The 21,100-nt window shown below is 36.1% G+C and overlaps 2 protein-coding genes across 2 annotated transcripts in view; both read left to right on the forward strand.

Moving 5' to 3' along the window:
• LOC125226532 lies at positions 1-20,916 on the forward strand. The gene is made up of 11 exons (XM_048130521.1): positions 1-56; positions 418-532; positions 3,559-3,619; positions 3,929-4,084; positions 5,315-5,484; positions 5,677-5,803; positions 13,597-13,737; positions 15,783-15,956; positions 17,077-17,180; positions 17,603-17,764; positions 20,174-20,916. Exons 1-11 carry the CDS (start codon positions 1-3, stop codon positions 20,240-20,242), a joined length of 1,335 nt encoding a protein of 444 aa, XP_047986478.1. The 3' UTR covers positions 20,243-20,916.
• LOC125226533 overlaps positions 20,620-21,100 on the forward strand; it is a 9,842-nt gene continuing 9,361 nt past the window's right edge. The window contains exon 1 of the mRNA XM_048130522.1: positions 20,620-20,725. Coding sequence (XP_047986479.1) covers positions 20,620-20,725 — 106 coding nt within the window. The remainder of the gene's footprint in view (positions 20,726-21,100) is intronic.

A 21,100-nucleotide genomic window follows, 5' to 3' on the forward strand; every position in this document is an offset into this window, starting at 1 on the left:
ATGGCGACCCTGCCAGTGCGGCCTCGAGCTGCACTGGCGGCGCGCTGCGCCAGCCAGTATTACTTACCGTGAACTTTCGTAAATAAATATTTGGAACTCTAAGTGAATGAAAAGGACTATTATATATTTATAGAGACAGTGAAAAGTTTCAAGAGAATAAATAGAACTTACGGATTGGTGTTATTGGACTAATATATCAAATATATGAGTATCATATAGTGAAAGTGAAAAGGTTACAGAGACTAAATCGAAAGTTACGGATTGGTGCTTATTGCAAATAAAAAAGAATATGTGCAGTGTGGACTAAGTTACATTTCTAATATCTACTAAATAGACTTATGTCATCAGGAGATTTTGAAAATAAATCTTTTTTTTTCGAATAAACGAAATTGGCAAGTTGTAAGTTGGACGTTGCAGCTGGGAGATTGTTCGCGTCACGGACCCCGGGCGTGGCCTTGCCGACGTTGGACGCGACGACGAGGAGACTGGACACGAAGTCCTGGTCCCGCCACACAACGGTCATGGAATGGTCGTAATCTAAACTAGGTGGTTATATGGTTTTAGTTAATAAGTATAAGCAGTTGATTGACAGTTTCTTCTTATGTTTAAAATAAATATGAAGCGTGTTATATGCATTATTTTCATTAGATAACTATTTTAAATTTCGTTTTTTGAGTAGGTAATAAAAATTAAGTTTCAAAATTGTGTCTGTGTGTACGTAATATTAGCAATTTCTATTATTTACGGAAATTAAGTTTAATAATATTGCGATGTAGGAATACAATGCATATGCAAATTAAATAGATTTAATAATTTTGTAAAATGTTAAAAGTGAATTGTTGGTATATGAAATGTTTTTGTTATTTAGGTATAGGAGTGTTCAAGTTTTGTTTTATTTTGCGACGGAGTTATGGCTAGAGGTTTTATTAATGTAGAGGGTGGAATAGAAAAGAATGGTTTGTTTTTTGAAATTAGGTATGTGTGCGAGATTTTGGAAGTCGAGTAAATTGAAGCAGGTAAGTTTTTCAAAGAGCGACTGGTCTGATCAACCAAGGGTTGTTGAAATTCTTATTTGTTGAAGTTTTATGGTGTTGGTTTAATTGTGGTTGGTAATTGAATGTTTTTTTAATGAGTGTTACTGAATCGATATACTTATAAATATGCCTATCGTATCATCGGCAGCCCGAGAGGGGTCATGAGCGATATGGTATAGCAAGGGTACGCCAGGGTACAAGGCAGGCAGGGAATCCTTGGAGATCTGATCATGATTTGATCGAGCATCAATCGTGAAGACTCCTTGGACACATGGAAGGTTATTATGTAAGGACGTGTTAAAAGAACTGCCTGTGTGAGTAAATATATTGTATGTGTGCGCGCTTAAAAATAAATATCCTTGTATCCTGAGCAAATAAATAAATAAATATATAGTAAGGTCGGCCGGCCAGGTAAGTAAATGCGTTGTGTACCCTTGCCATAAAAAAGAGAAGCACGCTTTAGATGCACAACTATATACAATGTTATTATTATAATAAACAAAATGAAGACGTCTATCAATTAAAAATAATACTTGCAAGTCAGTAAATTATGAAATAAGAAATATGATTGTTCCCAGGTACCCAGGGTTGGAATTATATACTCTTAACGTAGGTACGTTGAATTTGGATTTAAAATGTATCGACGGATACTTATTTGTCTGTGGAAATGATATATATACCTACTTAGTGATGGTTTTAAGGTTTTTTTTTTAAGTCTATGATGTTATTCGTAGTCTTTTCTTCTTAGTTTTATATAAATAGGTATATTGTTTAACACACGTTTCGTCATCAACGCCGTCATAAAAGTAACTGTATAACCTATAAGTTGTATAACCTTTATAAAAATACATGGGTACCCACCCATGGTAATAACTATTGTATGGTGCCTAGCGTATAATGGAAATTTGTGTTTATTTTAGACAAATTTTGTATAACTTGTAATTTTCATTTATTGAAAAATGTATGAGTAACTCTTTAAATTGAATTTATTAATCAGCAAATATTCTTTCTTTCAACTTCAAAGTGTTTTTGCTGTACCTACCTAATACTTGTATAAAAAAAAGATTTAATTTTGTATAATACATACTTTCACTAAGATCTTTTGCTTACATTAGATAATCTTCCTTACTTTTTACTTTGTGTAATTCTTTTTTTTTAATTTAGAAAAAAAATATTCCTCATAGTATAAAACAATATTTTTTTTTCTCTGAGGGGGAAGGTGTAGTGTGTGTACCACACCTTACCCACACATGTGCATAGCTTAGTATATATTGGCATGTACTTGTTATTTAAGACACATTAAACGTATACTCCATACGAAGTAGTTATCATTTACGCTCCACATCACAGTAGCCACAATCAATTTTATTTGGATCGAATTCATGTTAGAATAGTACACCTGTTGAGAAATCTGCATTTTACATGGGAAATGAAATTTATCAATTTCGTGACTGAAGATACCAAATTAAAGATATCTTGTTTCTATAGTCAAGTAGACAATTAACTTTAAAATTATATGATATCTACGAATTTTGTTATAATATTTTTAAGAAAAAAAAACCGCCGTTTTGGAATTCTGGTGAATGGTTCTTGCGAATGTTGGATTATGTAGAAATGAGTATTTTTTTCAACTGCTTAAAATGTAAGTATTTGATTATTTTATGGAAATACAAATGAATATACGTACGTATACCATTAAGGTTTGAGGAGTTCCCTCAATTCCTCATGAATCCGATATCCAATTACTCATAAGAATCAAGTTTGACAAAATTTCTCTTGAAAACTCAACATGCTTAACAAAAAGAACAAATCTCCTATCATGAGCTATGGGTGGCTGAGGAGTTCCGTTCTGGTCATCACCAGAAGTTCCACTGCACCAAATGTCACTGTTCTAAACATAAATGTATGCTGTTCTTATAAAAATACAAAAGTCACTATAAGTGTGCTGTTCAAATTTGAGGAGTTTCGTTCTGATCATCATGAGCAGTTCCACTGCACCAAATGTGTTCCGAACGTAAAAGGATGCTGTTCTTATAAAAACACAAAAATCACTACATGTATGCCTTTAAGATTTGTTCCCTCGATTTCTCCAGGATCCTATCATCAGAACTGGGTGCTGATAAAAATGGGACCAATCTGTATATCTATATTCTATACATTCAATCGAAAAAAAAAATCTAAATCGGTCCAGTAACGACGGAGACATCGAATAACAAACATAAAAAAACATACAGACGAATTGAGAACCCTTCCTCGAGATACATATGGGCGGCGGTTAAAAATATTATAAAGCAGTTATCACAAAAACAGCGCAACCACCATTAGCTACCCTACCTATTTAACTTACATTAAACTTAAACCAACATTTTCCTAGGATTATATTTAATGTCCTCTTAATAGCTATTTCATAATATTTACATTCGTCGTTAAAGTCAAATTACCTATAGATGAACATCACATAAACTATGCCTCTTATGAAGTTATCATGTTATAGCTGTACTGGCTAATCCAACTTGTTTTTAAGGCAATCAATATATCCGTGATGAAAGTTTCCGAATCCGAGAACCCGAGAGAACATCTAGAAGGTACAGATTAAATTTTATTTATTTGAATAACCTTCCCATCACGGAGCAATGATTTTTTGAACCTTTGAAAGGAGTACACAGAGATGAAGTTAACGCGTGAAATTTAAGGGATACGCAGAACAGACTGAGTAAATAATGTATGCAGACTATGCAGGGGCAGCACCAGACATGGCTCATGGAATCTAAAATGAACCGGGCCATCAGGTGATGGACTGAATACTGGGCCATGGGATATAATCCTGTTTATAAATTATTACTCATTATTTAAAATTAGTAAATGTAATAAGCAACTAAATTCTAAAATTACAGAATACGTAATACCATACATGCTCGGCGTAGTGCTACGCTTCTCTCAGATAACTCTTTTGGCGCCGGTGCGTCTACGCCGTGCGTATGATCGCTGGGCGGTGGTTAAAATATATCCTGGACTAGTAATGTTGCAACGACTACTTGTCTTTGCATGTGGTAAGTGTATTTATTAAGTTAGTATTTTTTGTGGTAACACGTGCTGAGGCATCCAAAGTTACAGCCACTTTTTAACCGCCTTCCAAATCTCAAAGGAAGGGGTTATCAAGTCGTCTGTACGTTTTTTTTTTTTTTTTTTAATGTTTGTTCCTCGATATCTCCGTCGTTACTAGACCGATTTTGAAATTTTTTTTTTTGATTGAATGTATATGCATACAGATTGGTCCCATTTTTCTCAGAACCCAGTTCTGATGATGGGATCCTGGAGAAATCGAGGGAACTCCTCAAATCTGAAAGGCATACATATGGTGATTTTTGTGTTTTTAAAGGAACAGCATGCATTTACGTACGGAACAGTGACATTTGGTGCAGTGGAACTCCTGATGATGGTCAGAATGGAACTCCTCAAATCTGAACGGCACACTTATAGTGACTTTGGTATTTTTATAAGAACAGCATGCACTTACGTCCAGAACAGTGATATTTGGTGCAGTGGAATTGCTGATGATGGTCAGAACGGAACTCCTCAAATCTGAACGGCACACTTATAGTGACTTTGGTATTTTTATAAGAACAGCATGCACTTACGTCCAGAACAGTGACATTTGGTGCAGTGGAACTGCTGATGAAGAGTGAGCCGCCCCTGGTTAGAGTTCCGTTCTGATAATCATTCTGATCTGTAAGTACTTCAGAATCATCCAGATTTCAAAATTGGTTCAGAAATGACGGAGATATCGAATAACAAACATTAAAAAATATACAGACGAATTGATAACATAATCCAACATTTGAAAGTATTTATCACCAGAACCCCAAAGGAAGGCGGTTTTTTTTTCTTAAAAATTATATGGCATGCAGTCATCAGTCTTGAATACGTGAAATCTGTGATAATAGCCTAAGATACTTCTGAGTCCCTATACTTACTACTTAATATACGGCCTTTCCAAAATTTTCTTCGCACATTTTTTAAAAGCCGGGACGTAAGGAGTTGCCAATGACAAATAAGAAATTATTTGTAACAAAACAGTTTATCATAATGCTGGAAATTATTTACGAATTTTTAAAGGTACTCTTGGGTCGTCTCATTCGTTTTTCGTCACGTTCCTAAATTTGTCCGATTCTGTTTTCATCAGCCATTCTTTATTCTTCATTCTTTATGATTTTTTTTATAAATTTGAGTAAAGATATACATATTAAATATAGTGGACTGTTTTATTATTACTTTTTCAGGTGTTCTTGTAATACCAACGGTACTTTATCACATTCTTAACAAAGACATTTTTATTGGCATATTTATCTGTTCTAACGTTCTTCTACCTATGTGGCCGTACAGCCTAGCAGTTTTGAATTCACCAGGAAAACTTCAGAGACATATAACATTATTGCGACAAATACAAAAGGTAAAGTGTTATGAAACATTATTAAACTTTTCAAGTCGGTAAAATAAACTGATAAACAATTTAATTTTTACCACAAATGTCATAAAGAACAAGATCGTGACTATTCGCTCAGTTACTAACTATTGAAGACATTCGTATTTGAGAGTGTTCGTCTAAAATTTAAATATAATATATGTTTTTTTTTATTTCCAGATTAATGAAAACTTCAAATGCACTAATGCAAAAAAGGATAGACAACTTAAGACATGGTTCATTTATGTATACATTGTTTGTGTATATGTTATACCGGCAATTGTATTGATGAATGAAAATTCAATACGTAAGTACAAACTACTTGTATATTGTATTACAAAAACGGTATATAAGACCAATTTCTTTTATGAGAATAATGTTAAAAAGTATAATTTTCATTTACATAAGTAGGTAAGGTCAGTGCGGGCAAGACCGGCATAGTTTATTTGAAATAAAGTTTGAGTGGATAAAACTCTATAATTAATGCAGTCTGGCGTAATGCGCATGGTCCTATGGGATAGCAAATATTATATTTTACAAAGCTTTTACAGTATTTTGGTGAAGTAAGGTACTTTTAAGTGATAAAAATCACTTTTTAGGGTTCCGTACCTCAAAGAGGAAAAACGGAACCCTTATAGGATCACTCGTGTGTCTGTCTGTCCCTCTGTTACAGCCGATTTCTCCGAAACTACTGGACCGATTTACTTGAAATTTGGTACACATATGTAAACCTGTGGCCCAAAGACGAACATGTAATTTTTTAAATGAAATTTAATCATAGGGGTCACTTTTGGGGGGTAAACTTGAAAATTAAAAATCAAAGTTATTAAAACTATATTGTGTTATATATCAAATGAAAGAGCATTTTATGAGCATTTGAAATATATTTTTTTTTAATTTTTAATTTTGGTACTTTAGAAGTAATTTAAGAAAATAGACAAAAAATGACCATCCCCCCCCTTATCTCCGAAACTACTTAGCGTAAAATTTAAAAATACTACACTCGTAAAAAAAATACACGAGATAGCCCTCTACCTGTAGATTACAGGAAAACCTATTAGAAATCTACAGTCAAGCGTAAGTCGGACTTACGAGAAAAAAACTCAAATTAAGATTTTCACTCACTGACGCTGCAAGCAGTTACTAAACGTCTTAAAATTTTGTAAGCGTGATGGACAGGTAGAAAGAAATTCATTTCTGTCTTTTTCTTTTTAGAAATTGTTCAATTTTTTTTTTCATTTGCCAATATGACTTAAGTTCCTACTAAAAAGGAGGCGCTTAAGACCGTTTGTAAGTGGACTGAGCAAAATTTTGTTCAAATCGGTCCAAAAAAAGGTCTCTGTTGACGAAAACATAGAATTTGTGGCAACGATAGCCCAAATCTGAAGTCCATTTTGCTCTATCTCTTATCGTTTCCGAGATATATACGTAAAGTCTTGAAAGTGCGAAAAGTTAACTTTGCCATCACAGTCGTTCAGGCGCTCATGAGTTCTTTGTATGGAAAAGTCGAAAACCGACTCACACTTGACCAATGTTCATAGAACGTGTTGTGGTTTTTTACGCGGGTCCGCGACTGACGACGTTCGAATGTTTTGTTCGAAAATGTTTGAGGGTGGTTTCTTTGAAACGTCGCCGGTGGCGGGTGGTTCGACGGGCGAAGGTCACACGCCGCACGCGACGGTCTGTATTCGTTTTGTACAATATAGCAACGGACGGCGGGTGGCGTCTTGATATGGAAAATGACTGACTTCACTAAAGATAATGATGAACTCATTGAGGTAATACTAGAGAGGACACTGCGAGCAAAACGTTTGCGCTACAAACATAAGTCCATTGGACTTATGTTTCTGCCTGCACACAAATAAAATGTAAAAATGCCTTCCTGCGCAACAAGATGCTGTTTAAGCCATACGAGAAAATCGAATAAAACTGACGTGTCACATTTCATCGGTTAGTATACACGCTATGTTAATCGATCTTTATTTAAGTAATTATTTCAATGAAGGGACGCGCTCCTCAAACGCGAAGCTATCGCTGCCATTTTGTTGAACGAAATCATAGATTAATCGCATCATAATCGCACAGACTTGACATGTAGGTAATGAAGTATAGTAATTGTGATTATATTCTGTTTGTAATATATAAAAGAGAAATGTTAAATTTATTTCACGTTATACTTATGAATACTACACAGTTCTAACACGAGTTGTAATCGATATTTTCATACAATAATAACCTATGATTTTCTTCAAGGGCAATTAAAGTAGGTATATGAAAAAATCAATAATGTATTTTTGTTTCACTTAGTAGAACTTAAACATAGCACAATGTATGATAGTGCTAAAATTAAACTACTTACCCCCTTATTCATAAACGTTCACTAAAGTTATCAAGCCGATAAAGTTCGTTTGTCCCTTTCTATCACACCAATACGCCGAAAAGGGACAAACGAACTTTATCGGCTTGATAACTTTAGTGTGCGTTTATGAATAAGGGGGTTAGTATTTTACAAAAAGTATAAAAAAGGTCTACACTAAGAGTGTCGCGTCTAGGTGGTCATTGGTCAAGTCTTACTCGACACGGTACCTCCCCACGCATGCGCCGCGCGCTGCCGGCCGGAGCACAGACTTTGTTTGGGGTGTAATTTCTAGTATGTTAGTACATAGTAATTCAATGAATGAATTGTACTTCTGTGAACTGTTTTCGATATACTTAATCGAATATATGATGTAAATTTTTCTTTACTACAATGAAAGTGTTTGAGTACCAAGTTAAAAATTTTACTTTCTTTTTGCCGGTTTCATACAAAAATATCGTTTGACTGTCTCTTTTTTGGGTAATATCAATATTTATATGGAAACGGATTAAGTCGCGTATAATCTTCTTCCTCTAAGAATTACAATGTAAGTATTTTTACATTCATTTTGATCAGAGCACAACACAACAGTTCAAAAATCAGTCTACCAGAGCTTCTGAGTTCCGTCGCCGACGACGGGTGACCAAGTGTCAGAAAACCCACGCACCCGCGACCGACAGCGTGTGGCACAGCGGCACATGCGGCTCACATCCAAACATTCCAAACGCCGCCGGGCGCGTGTGACGGGCCAGAGAAACCAGGGCCTTAGGGCTAGGTGATTATCGCCGCGCCGCAGAGGACGCGCTGAGGGGGGCGGTGCCTACAGCAGTTGTAGTTGTATGCATACCTAGCTCACGCACACAGACGCGTCCGCTGGCGCCGCCAGGGGCGGCTCACTCCGCTATCCTATCGCCGCGCTACAAGTATATCCTGGCGGCCGCGAGCTGTGGCCGCGAGTTCGCGGCCTACTCAGGGGTGGCGCACATTCTCACGGAATGCACGTTCGCACTTTCTATTGTTACTTTACGTCGCGAGGTTTTTTAAGCGATGTCCGCGGGTGGAATGGCTAATAATACTTAATTAAATAGACATATTGAATAAAATAAATACCAAAAGATATTCTTATACAGATCTACTACTGATTAAGTCCCACGGAAAAGTTCAATAAGGCTTGTGATGTTGGAACCTCGAACAAAAATATATAAATACAGCGTATATACCTAGAAAGTACTCAAGACTTGAATATAATAATATAACATTTAATGTGAGTATTAATTCGTTTGGATCCATTGGTAACCCTATCACCGGACGCCGCGCACGTGCGGCTCGTTTCTTTGTAAGAATGTTGTAGGTATTTAAAAAGGCGGCATTTCGGAAACATCAAAGCAGTGCGCCTTCTTTACTTGTGCTATTATATATTCTGTGGCGCCGCGCCGGTGTCCACGTGCGCTCTCTGCAGTGTGCGCTGCCGCTGCCACGAAACGTTTACCTACTCCGTGTAATACTGATAAAAGAAAGTATTGACATGAATTCACACGTTTCGGAAATGACTGTAGGTATTTTAAATATTTTAGCACAATATGTTTTTTGCCTCTTATTGCCTATTATACAATAATCTGGGCAACCGAGCTTCGCTCGGTTCTATTTCGTATCCTTGACATGTGTCGCCATCTAGTTCAAAAATGAATAGTACCTACATCGAGCGAAAGAATTCTCAGCCTTAACAACACAACTACTCCACACGAGATGGCGCGCATTTCGCCACAAAAACTCAAATAGTGTATTTTCTATTCGTTTTAGCCTTGACCTGTGTCGCCATCTAGTGTTTGCAATAAATAGTACTTACATCGACCGAAAGAATTCTGTCTTAACAGTACAACTACTGCACACGAGATGGCGCGCGAAGAAAAATGCATGAAAACTCGAAAATTCGCGTTTTCCGGGACCTAAGGATAAGTTAGACCGATTTTTCACCCCCAAAAACCCCCACATAACAAATTTCTGCGAAATCGTTAGAGCGGTTTTCGAGATCGTCAGTGTAAATAAATATATATATAAATAAATAAATAAATAAATATACAAGAATTGCTCGTTTAAAAGTATAAGATAGGTATACATACCTACTATGGCAACTCTATCACAGCGCAGAATATGCAGAAGCCACATGGTGGTCTGCGACAGAAACTCAATAGACATTTTCAGAGTTTTTAAAATAAGTACCTAAGTAGGTACGTGAAGTAACATGGTACAGTGAAACCTGGTTAAGTGGGACCTGGATAAGTGAGAAACCTCTTTAGCTGGGACCTAAGGAGCGGTCCCGACACTTTCGCACCGATTTACCTCTGTTAGTGAGACAAAACAGACCTCTATAACTGAGATTAACCTTTTCGATTTATTGTCACATTTCCCTCTGTTAGTAAGAAAGAGAGTGTATTTTACCTCTGTTACTGAGACTTTATTTAAAATTTATATTCACTTAATTGTTTGTTAAGAATTTTAAAGGAATTTACCTCTGTATCTGAGTTACAGTCAATCTATGACCTCTGTTACTTAGACTTTATTTAAATCAATTTCCATATTTTTAATAAGTCTTAACCCGTCTCTAAGTTACTAAAATATTATTACGTTAAGTAACATAAAAATATTAAAAAAAAACTTTGTGTGATGTAAAAGTTCTAAGACACAATGACGTTAAAATTGTATATTTTATTTAAAGACAATGCTTATTTAACTTTTCTTTTTGTTTGCAACTAATAATAACTATGTACATATATGCAAAACACCTTATTTATCACCTCTATAACTGACATATCCCCTATTCTGGCCTCTATTAGTGATACCCTCTATAAATGAGACAAACATTTTATTACACCTGTCTAACTGAGACCCTGAATAAGTAGAATACCTCTTTAAGTGAGACAAATTTTCTCGTCCCTTGAAGTCTCACTTATCCAGGTTTCACTGTAAATTAAAAAAATATCCCTAGTTGTAAATTTGTTCCCTAGTTGTAAAAAAATATCATTAGATACTTATTGCGAAGGTTTAAACTATTTCCTTCGTTTTGCCACATATCAATAATTACCTATCTATATTAAATTCATTAATCCGTATACAACTATACATTACATTTTTACAGTACGGTAATACTCACCCCGTTATTCATAAACGTACACTAAGTTATCAAGCCGATAAAGTTCGGTTGTCCCTTTCCGACGTATTGGTGTGATAGAAAGGGTTAAACGAACTTTATCGGCTGGATAACTTTAGTGTACGTTTATGAATAAAGGTGTTAAAATTTATAGCTACGAAATTTTACATAAAACACCTACTTTAAAATAAAATAAAAAATGTTGAATTTGGTTAACATTATAAAAGACCTCACGCAAGCTGTGCTAATTAGTTCGCGAATTCGTCGAGAGGTGGCGCTAAACACAATTATGCTCATTAGAGAACCTATACTTCTAGCCTAGCCCAGTCTTTAGACTTATGTGAGTAACGTAAAAGTACCTAATAGTTTTGTAGGTACGGAACCCTCGGTGGGCGAGTCCGACTCGCACTTGGCCGGTTTTTTAAGGCTCGGCGGGTTGACCGTCCTCCCGCGATGAGCACGGAAAGACCGTCTAGTGCTTGTTGTCGCGTAATTTCATATGGGACTAGGTTCCAAAATCATGATCATTGTTATTTTACGTAATAACGGGGCAGAATGTGCTAGATAACTATTAAAATAACGTTGAAATTTTGAACATATAAGCATTTTTCTATTTATAAGGCAAGACCGGCATAAGTCCCGTAGATGAGGTTCATAACCTTTTCTTTTCAGGTCCACTGATTTTCCAACGAACACCTGCGAATACAATTTAGTCACGATATTACAGGCTCATATAAATCCAACTACTTATCTGTTTTTGAAACTATGTTAATTAAGAAAACGTAATAGGATATTAAGATACGTGAATTAGTTTGGTAACATTTCTTAGCAATGCTTGGTTTTGCTATAGTCACCACAGTATGAATGAATGCGTAATTTCTTTTCATCACACTCTCACACTAAATGTGATTTTACACGCAGGCGGAGCGTGAGTTATAGAAAAATCGTTCTCCCAAGGGAGTTATGAAATTTCTAGTACCATTTTTTTTATCTTTTTACATATTTTTATGATGCAAGTGTGATGAAAAACATTGTGTGTAACTCGGGGAGTATGAATATTACAAACTCGAGTCTTGGAGGAGCTGAGTGGTTCTTTTCTGTTCAATGATTTTATGTCGCCAGTATAACATGTTAATTCAACGAAAAGAGTTTTGACATTATATTTCATGATCGTTTATAAATTGTTGTAATTTCCTCATAGGTGACGTGAAAAATTATATATGTCACATGGTAGCAAAATTATTTCCACCTTGAGCGTTAATACTTGAATCCCTCACTACGCTCAGGATTCTAATTTTGAATCCCGAGCGTAGCGAGATTAGAGATTCCTTTACTTCGTTCAGGATTCAATAAACACCCTTTGCCCCATTTTGCTCGATTACGACTTCAAAAACTCATAGTAGAGATTCAGATGTCATTAATACATATGTAAATATTTACATAAATATTTGTACACTTAATACATAAATATTTGTTTCAGTTATTAAAAATAGCAAACAATATACAAGTCATGTCTATACATCTTCCGAAGAATGTATTGATAGAATCTTTTTTTGATGCACTTCCTAACGCCAGCGTATATAGCGACGAGGAAGACGAAATGATTTTGCTTGAGAAGTGCACAGTTTGTGCCACTAGTCATAGTTTCGATATGACCCTCTGTGCCTCCAGGGTTCAGTTTCTGCCGTCTGACGAACAACCTTTATCAAATATGTTTTGTCAAGGGTGCGCAAATATTATGTTTTCTGTTTAAATAAATAATTGGATTCAAAATGCTTACTTTTATTTCTAAAATACATAACTCTCTTTGAAATATTTGTCGCCGCAAGTTGCACAATCTATACAAACACTACCAACTTAAATATGATGATGAGTAATGCAGTGTAAGTAGGCTTAGTTCTGTTCACCACTTATAATTCTTCACAACTATGCCATTTTTATTTAATACTTTCGAATGATATTAGTAACACCATACGAATCATTACCAAAACTGTATTTCGAAGTTAAAATCAAAAACGGTACAACTATCATAAGCCAAAAACTTACTTATATATTGATATTGTTTACACTCGACTTATTTCCAATAAAGCCTAAAAAAGGTTGGCAACTCCTTGTTTATCGTATGCCGGTCTTGCCTTTCTCTTTTATGCCGGACTTTCTGAGTAGGCACAATTTCTAAGTTACATATTTCAGAACATAAAACAAGAAATTGAACGCGTTTTGAGTAGATTAATAGTACTAGTCAGAAAGAACGGTTATTAAACGACTACGTTACATACATGATATACAAATATTCCGACTGCTTCTATTTTATTTTATTTTTTTGCGGAACCATGTTGAACTCGATGCTCGAGTTCGAAACACGAATCAAGTTTATTGTTAACTAGTGTTCGTCCTAGGGATATGTATTCAAGACCAATGGCTTAAGAATGAAAAACTGGTATACCTTCGGAGGTGTGAGAAGCGTAGATATATAAACACAAAAGTTATTGTCAATAGACGGTCTTTCCGGGTAGACGGTCTTCCCCGCACTGACCTTACTACCTCTTCGTCCTCTGAGCTGTTTAAATAATCATTGGACTGTTTATTCTTTCAGCGTTACAAAGTCCTGTTTGGGCAATCGTTTCGTATCAACATTTTGTCGTATTTTTGCAACTTTTGCAGTTGAGTTTAATTATTAATGAAATGATGTCCACGCTTATTATTATCAATGATGAACTTCAATCGTGGCTTGAATGTAAGTGTTATATAATAATGTGTGTACATGTATAGTTTGGTATGAGCTTTCAGAAAATTGGTAGCTGACGAAATAAATATTCTTAAAAAATAGGCAAGATTTCCATAACAACGTTTTATTATTTAAAAATATAAAAAAAAACATGGTTCGTTACCCAGTTTTTGTAAGGTAATCAAAGTTTTAAGTGTAGAGATAAGTAATGTCATACAAAGCCGAATAAGCAAAATATGCTACCTATAATGCGTAGGTTTAGTAGGCTTATTCGGCTTTATATGACATTTCACATTACTTATGTATACGAGGGGCTTGCCACTAAAAAAATCAAACGTACTCTGCTCACTGGCATAATTTTATATCTACAAGCTCCATCATAAAGGCTAATTAAATATTTGCTTATTTTAAAAGAGGATAGGTTAGTTTTGAAAATGTACATATGTTATTATTTAAATTAGGGTGACCCACAATGATGGATTCTTATAATATAACTACATAATACTACTACTTGTACTTTTGTTTTCTTTTTCTCTATGAAATCCTTAAATAACAAATATGAATTACTTGAAATTGTATCTATAAGGCATATTTGTTTTTTCAGCATCTACAATCACAAATATATCACACATTAAGCGAAACATGAACACGTATAAAGTTAAAAAAAAACCATTCCCATTAGAAGGTAATATATTTCAAATATAATTTATTTCCTTCAACATTATGGACTTGTATAAAAGTAGACAATTTATAATTAATATAGTCATAAAATGATCGTAGGTATCAAAAGTTCTAATTAAAAGAAACATTTGTATTTCAAATATGTTTAAAATCTAATCATTAGAGGTAGGTAAGTACCAGACATCGGATTCCGTGGGGCGAAACTTCTTGACAGCTAGGGACTTCCTATATCGATAAACTCATTTATCGATACTAGTTCTATATACTAGTGACCGCCCCCAATATTGTGTGTGTTTCTTGTAACTATTGTTCTGAAGACCAGTATGAAATTCATACATAGCGCAAAATAAATAGCGTCGAAATAAATTGTTACGAGTAAACTTTTAAAAACGTTTTCAAAAAAGAAGAAGAAAATTGAGTTCTTATTTTATTATATAATGTTTTTTTTATACTACGTCGGTGGCAACCAAGCCTACGGCCCGGTGCGGTGGAAAGCGGTTACCGTAACCTATGGACGCCTGCAACTCAAACAGTGTCACATGCGCATATTCTTTTAATAAAAAAATATTTTATAAGCAAACCTTTGTGTGATCACTAGTATTTAGAACTAGTATCGATAAATGAGTTTATCGATATAGAAAGTCCCTAGCTGTCAAGAAGTTTCGCCCCACGGAATCCGATGTCTGGCTAAGTACCTTTCTTTATGTTTAGAATGTGTAGTTAATATATTTTTTCATGTTTTACATTTTTAATTTGTGTTCTTCTAACACACGTAGGCATTATGTGTCGAGAACACATATGCCTACGAGAGAAACACATGACATTCTTTGAACATTTTGAATAGTTGAAATTATCATCCATTCGAGATTGGCCCCTGTATCTTACTTACAATTTGAACATGCTTTCTAAGCTTATTGAAGAGCCACACTAAAATGTTAGAATAACCGTTGTAAATTACAAAGGCAGCAAATAGACTAACCGTCCTTATAACTGGCATGAATACAATTAGAAAAAGACATGTGGTCTACCTCGCAGCAGCTTAGTGTTGCGCCAATCATGTGCTAGCCCTGCTGGAGTGACAAAATGTCAGTCTGCCTCCTCATTACAGTATAATAAATAGTACCATCGTACAGTAGGTATGGCCACTCTCGCTCCCCGTTGAAAGTGCCGCCCACCCCCTCTCGGTTACCTCACAGTTACAGCCTGTCAAAAACGCGACCAGTCGACCTGTCCTATCTCATTCATACAGGCATGGTACGCGTTCACCTACACGAGCTTAGAATGTGTGCTAGGAACGCGCCTCCTTCATATATTTGATCGTCAGTGTCCGAGATGTGTCCTCGTTCTATAAATTGTTCTTTGTGAATTCTCAGGTTTTACTAAAGTGCATCCAAGAGCAAGTATTTGCTACCTCAGTGACTGCTACGGAGAAATATGCGATTTAGTCGAGAAGATAAACGAGGACAACGGAACTTTTTTACTGATCCAAATCGTGCTGATATTTACGGACTTACTTCTCACTTGCCACAATTTTCTGACAGCTGTTGGTATGTACAATCACTTATGTCTAGGGTTGCAAAGAGAAAAAAAACAAATGTAAGTATTTTTTTTTTCAGATTTATGAAAAAAAACCGACCATCATTGTTTTTTTTTCTAAATATGTTTTTTTGTTCAGATGAACAAAAAAATCGACTATAACGATTTTTCATGAGTTTCAATAACAATAACGTACATTTTAATTCGACTAACATTCAGTATACAAACGTTTATTGGGTAATTCCCGATGCGGCGAAAAAAACAGTTTTTTTTTGCAACCACTTGTGTCTAATATTATTCACCTACTCCTTTTTCAAGTTGTTACGAAGAATAACCGTATAAACGTCAGTTACTAGAGTCACTTAATAGAGTCAGAGCGCTAGTTTCCGTCTCCTATGGCTGTCTTGTCTACCATTTGTCACCATGTCTGTCACGTTCTAACATGTAAGTGCGAAAGTGACGCATGATATGACGAGTGACAAAAATACGACCATGGTACGGCCACTGTGCTCACGCAGCTCAGCGCAGACGTGCACAATTGCACATAAGCGCTGGACAAGTCACAAAAATGTATATATTTCGTAAATAGTTCATTACAAAAGAAGGTGGTCTTGATTTGGTTATATGCAAAGAGAATGGAGGATATAGAGAATTACTTGTCAAAGTAAAATACCGCCGCGCGCCATCCCTCGACACGGGATTAAAACTTTTGAACCCAAATTTTGCGTGATACTCTGCAGCCGGACCACCTCGCTTTATATAACGCTATGATATGTGTTTAAAAGGGGTCCAGCTGCGGAGTGGTACTCCCCAGCCAGACCCCTTTTAAACACATATTTCTGGCAAACTACAGAGGTACATGTAATTTCCGACGAGGTACAAAAGGTACATCAGGGGTACATTCTACCATTGTGATCTGAGCACAATAAAGCGAGGTGGTCCGGCTGCAGAGTATCACGCAGATGAACATACCTACATTTTTCTTGATGGTTCTCGTACATTTTTTTCGTAGACTTGATCTGTCTAATGGAGTTATATATGTTTTTGGTTATAACTTATATGTTAGTTACGGTTGTTACCAGATTATATTTCTTTGTAATACTTCAACGAGATATGTTTTTACCTCTTAAGATTCCAACGATTTGATTGGCATGGTGCGGCAGGTGGCTTGGTGCTTGTTCCACCTTTCCCAGTTGCTGATATTGGTGGAACCAAATCATGGTCTAAATGAACAGGTATGACTCTATTTAACATGTTAGCATTCACCATCAGTAATAAAAAACTAACCACTAACACTTGAATTTGGACGACATGTAACATGTTAACAGATCAAATCATATCCTATGCTACAATCTACATTAGTTATGTATGCACCTACATAGTTGTTGTTTACATCTTACGCCGCCTCCCATGAAACACATTAAAGCTAATTCTTAATTAATTTATCTACGAACTAAATTTTGACAAAAACTAACATTAAAATCTGAGAGTACCTAATAGGAACTGTAGGAATAGGACATAGCATTAGCGAATTTGACCTTAATGTCATGGTTTTCTGTGATAGCTAATGAGATGTCCTATCACCCCCTTTCATTTTGGCGTTGGATGTGTTTGTTCGTAAATAATATATTTATTATCTTGCTATACTGTATTTCAGCAACAACGCACCCGCTGCATACTTTGCAAGTTGGCAGGCGAGCTGGGGCTTAGTGGCCGGGATGTGGCACACTTGGAGCCGTTCCTGCTGCAGGTTCAGATGAGGAATGCTGCAGTCGTACCCTTGGGGATGTTCCACATAGCGAGACCTCTTGTAGCCTCAGTTAGTATATGGTATTCTTCTTCTTCAACCTAGCGTTTTCCCCGCCTAGCGTCAGGGTCCGCTTTCCTACTCAGTCTTCTCCACTTCGCCCGCTCATCGGCATCCTTGTGAGATTATTCTCTTGCATGTCCGCTCTCACGACGTAAATAATTAATAATAATAAATATTGTGGGACACCTTACACAGATCAACCTAGCCCCAAACTAAGCAAAGCTTCTACTATGGGTACTAGGTGACGATATACTTACTTATAAAGATAAATACAAACTTGTATATGTCGCAGGGAAATGGCCAAAACAGAGATTTGATCAAATCTCTAAGGGATATGATCAAATCACGCAGGATGTCAAAATGACGAATCCATTTCATCATTTCTCTAGAAAATTTCAGTCATTTGACTAAGTCCCTGACTCTGTTTAGTGAAATCACAAAATCGGTCAATAGACGCGCCACGTTTTGTCATTTCACTAGATTTGTTTAGGGATTTGATAAAATCCCTGAACCACGATAGTAAGTTGACGAAACGTACTCAAAAAGTCGACTAGTTTTAACATTTCGCTAAACAAATTCAGGGAAATGATAAAGTCTCAACTGGTATATGGTGATTTGATCAAATCTCTGAAATGGTTTCGTGAATTGACGAAGGCAAAAATCTAATATATACCATTTGATTTATTAAATTCTTGCCTTTGTCACTTGATTTGATTAAATCTCTAACTAGATTAGTGAAATGGTAAAATAAAATGTCAAAATAGGTATTAAACTTCTTTTTAAAACCAGCTATTTTAATCAAATACTAGGTGGTTGTAAACTGAAACATAATTATTTGTATGTCTATCAAAGAATATTAATAAATGTCTATCCCATCATGGAAACCATAGGGTATTCCGGACCTTTGGGAGGCGTGCGCGGAACTGAAGCCAACATGTAGCACTTTAATGAAATGTAAGGTGTACAACGAGCAGATGCTGCCCTTGTCCGTGTCATGTGACGAACGCAGAGGCAGCACCCGGCAAGGTGTAAGGACTATTAAATAGTACTTACACCTTAGAAATTATTTTGATAGTTAATGGAATCTAAATCTAACAGAACTCCCCAGGAGCACGTGCGTGGGTACGTGAGGTCGCTGTTCCCCAACAGCTCGCCACAAGCGGCCCCGCATTGACTGACTGCACTGGTAAAATTAGTAGGCGATTTCTTTACAGCACTCATTTTACCCTGCTATCTGATCTGATCCATGAAGACATTTAAATAAGTAATTGAATCCGTTTAAAGAGTTTTTTTTCTATAAATACGAAAAAAAATAGAATAAGCGAAGAAACAAAGCTAAAAAATGTTTCATTTTTAGGGTTCCGTAGTCAACTAGGAACCCTTATAGTTTCGCCATGTCTGTCTGTCCGTCCGTCCGTCCGTCCGTCCGTCCGTCCGTCCGTCCGTCCGTCCGCGGATAATCTCAGTAACCATAAGCACTAGAAAGCTGAAATTTGGTACCAATATGTATATCAATCACGCCAACAAAGTGCAAGAATAAAAAATGGAAAAAAATGTTTTATTAGGGTACCCCCCCTACATGTAAAGTGGGGGCTGATATATTTTTTCATTCCAACCCCAACGTGTGATATATTGTTGGATAGGTATTTAAAAATGAGTAAGGGTTTACTAAGATCGTTTTTTGATAATATTAATATTTTCGGAAATAATCGCTCTTAAAGGAAAAAAAACGTGCGTCCCCCCCCCCCCCTCTAACTTTTGAACCATATGATTAAAAAATATGAAAAAATCACAAAAGTAGAACTTTATAAAGACTTTCTAGGAAAATTGTTTTGAACTTGATAGGTTCAGTAGTTTTTGAGAAAAATACGGAAAACTACGGAACCCTACACTGAGCGTGGTCCGACACGCTCTTGGCCGGTTTTAATTATTGTCTTATTTATTAAAGCATTTTGACTTTTCACTGTACTTGTTTAGCGAAATGATAAAACTAGTTGACTTTATAAGCTCGTTTCGTCAACTTACTGTCGTGGTTCAGGGATTTTATCAAATCCCTAAACAAATCTAGTAAAATGACAAAACGTGGCATGTCTGTTAGCCGATTTTGTGATTTCACTAAACAGAGTCAGGGATTTAGTCAAATGACTGAAATTTTCTAGAGAAATGATAAAATGGATTCGTTATTTTGACATCCTGCGTGATTTGATCATATCCCTTAGAGATTTGATCAAATCTCTGTTTTGGCCATTTCCATGCGACATATACATAGAAAACATCCATGACTCAGGAACAAATCCAGCCAGCGCTTCTTAGGCCTACCGTGGTGATATTAAATAAATATATGTATGGTTAAATTTGTGATATTGTGAGTTCAGGTCATATGTCAGACGTCAATTTATTTACCTGTTTTTGTTTCAGGTAATAGGTGGTGTGTCCACTTCTTTAATAATTATAGTTCAGTTTAGGAAAATGTCGGAACACGTGTGAACCGAAGAATCTAAATCGGTCCATCCGTTCGGGAGCTACGATGCCACAGACAGACACACACACAAACAGACAGACAGACAGGGCCGTCAAACTTATAACACCCCGTCGTTTTTGCGCTGGGGGTTAATTCTAAATTAGATTCATATAAGTACATAATTAATATGAATTTAAGTATGTCGTATGTCATTATGTATACATTCACAGCTACAAACGCTTATTATTTTTTTCTACTCCCGTACAGTATTCGTCATTTACAGTGCCGTGCATAGATCTAAAACCCTACATAAAAGATGCCAACCCCGACAAGCTCCCCTCGCACCCACGCAGATAGGTTATTGGCCTTTAACGCATTGTTACGAAGCATTTATGTACTAGTAATGGATATAGCGTGGATGCGCGTAGAGCCGGCCGGGGCTGGCGGTGGCGCTGGGGAGTGCGAGCGGCAGGATTGGGTGAAGGAAGGAACAGAGGGGAGGTCGACGCGTACAGGAAACAATGGGAATTTCATGAAAGTTATTCTAGAAAACTATTAAAAAGAAAAAGTTTTGTATGCAACGGTGTCTAACTGAGTCAAAATAGTCGTCTCTCTCGCCTTTTTTGACCTCGTTTAAACACCGATTTCATAAATAATACTATAATGTAACCATAGAATAATAAACGTAATTTACCGTTAATGTGTTAAGGAAGTAATAAAGTGTAAAAGTTAGAATGTTGGCTTTGTGTTCTTTGAATAAATGTTGGATGTACAAACCATGGAAATATTTGTTTTCTTTCACTCGCACATACCTAACGATTATTTACATACGTCATCAATCAAAGCAACATACTGATGATAGCAATTTGGACTACTCAGAACAA

The sequence above is a fragment of the Leguminivora glycinivorella genome, chromosome 5 (assembly GCF_023078275.1).
Source record: "Leguminivora glycinivorella isolate SPB_JAAS2020 chromosome 5, LegGlyc_1.1, whole genome shotgun sequence".
Taxonomy (NCBI): Eukaryota; Metazoa; Arthropoda; class Insecta; order Lepidoptera; family Tortricidae; genus Leguminivora; species Leguminivora glycinivorella.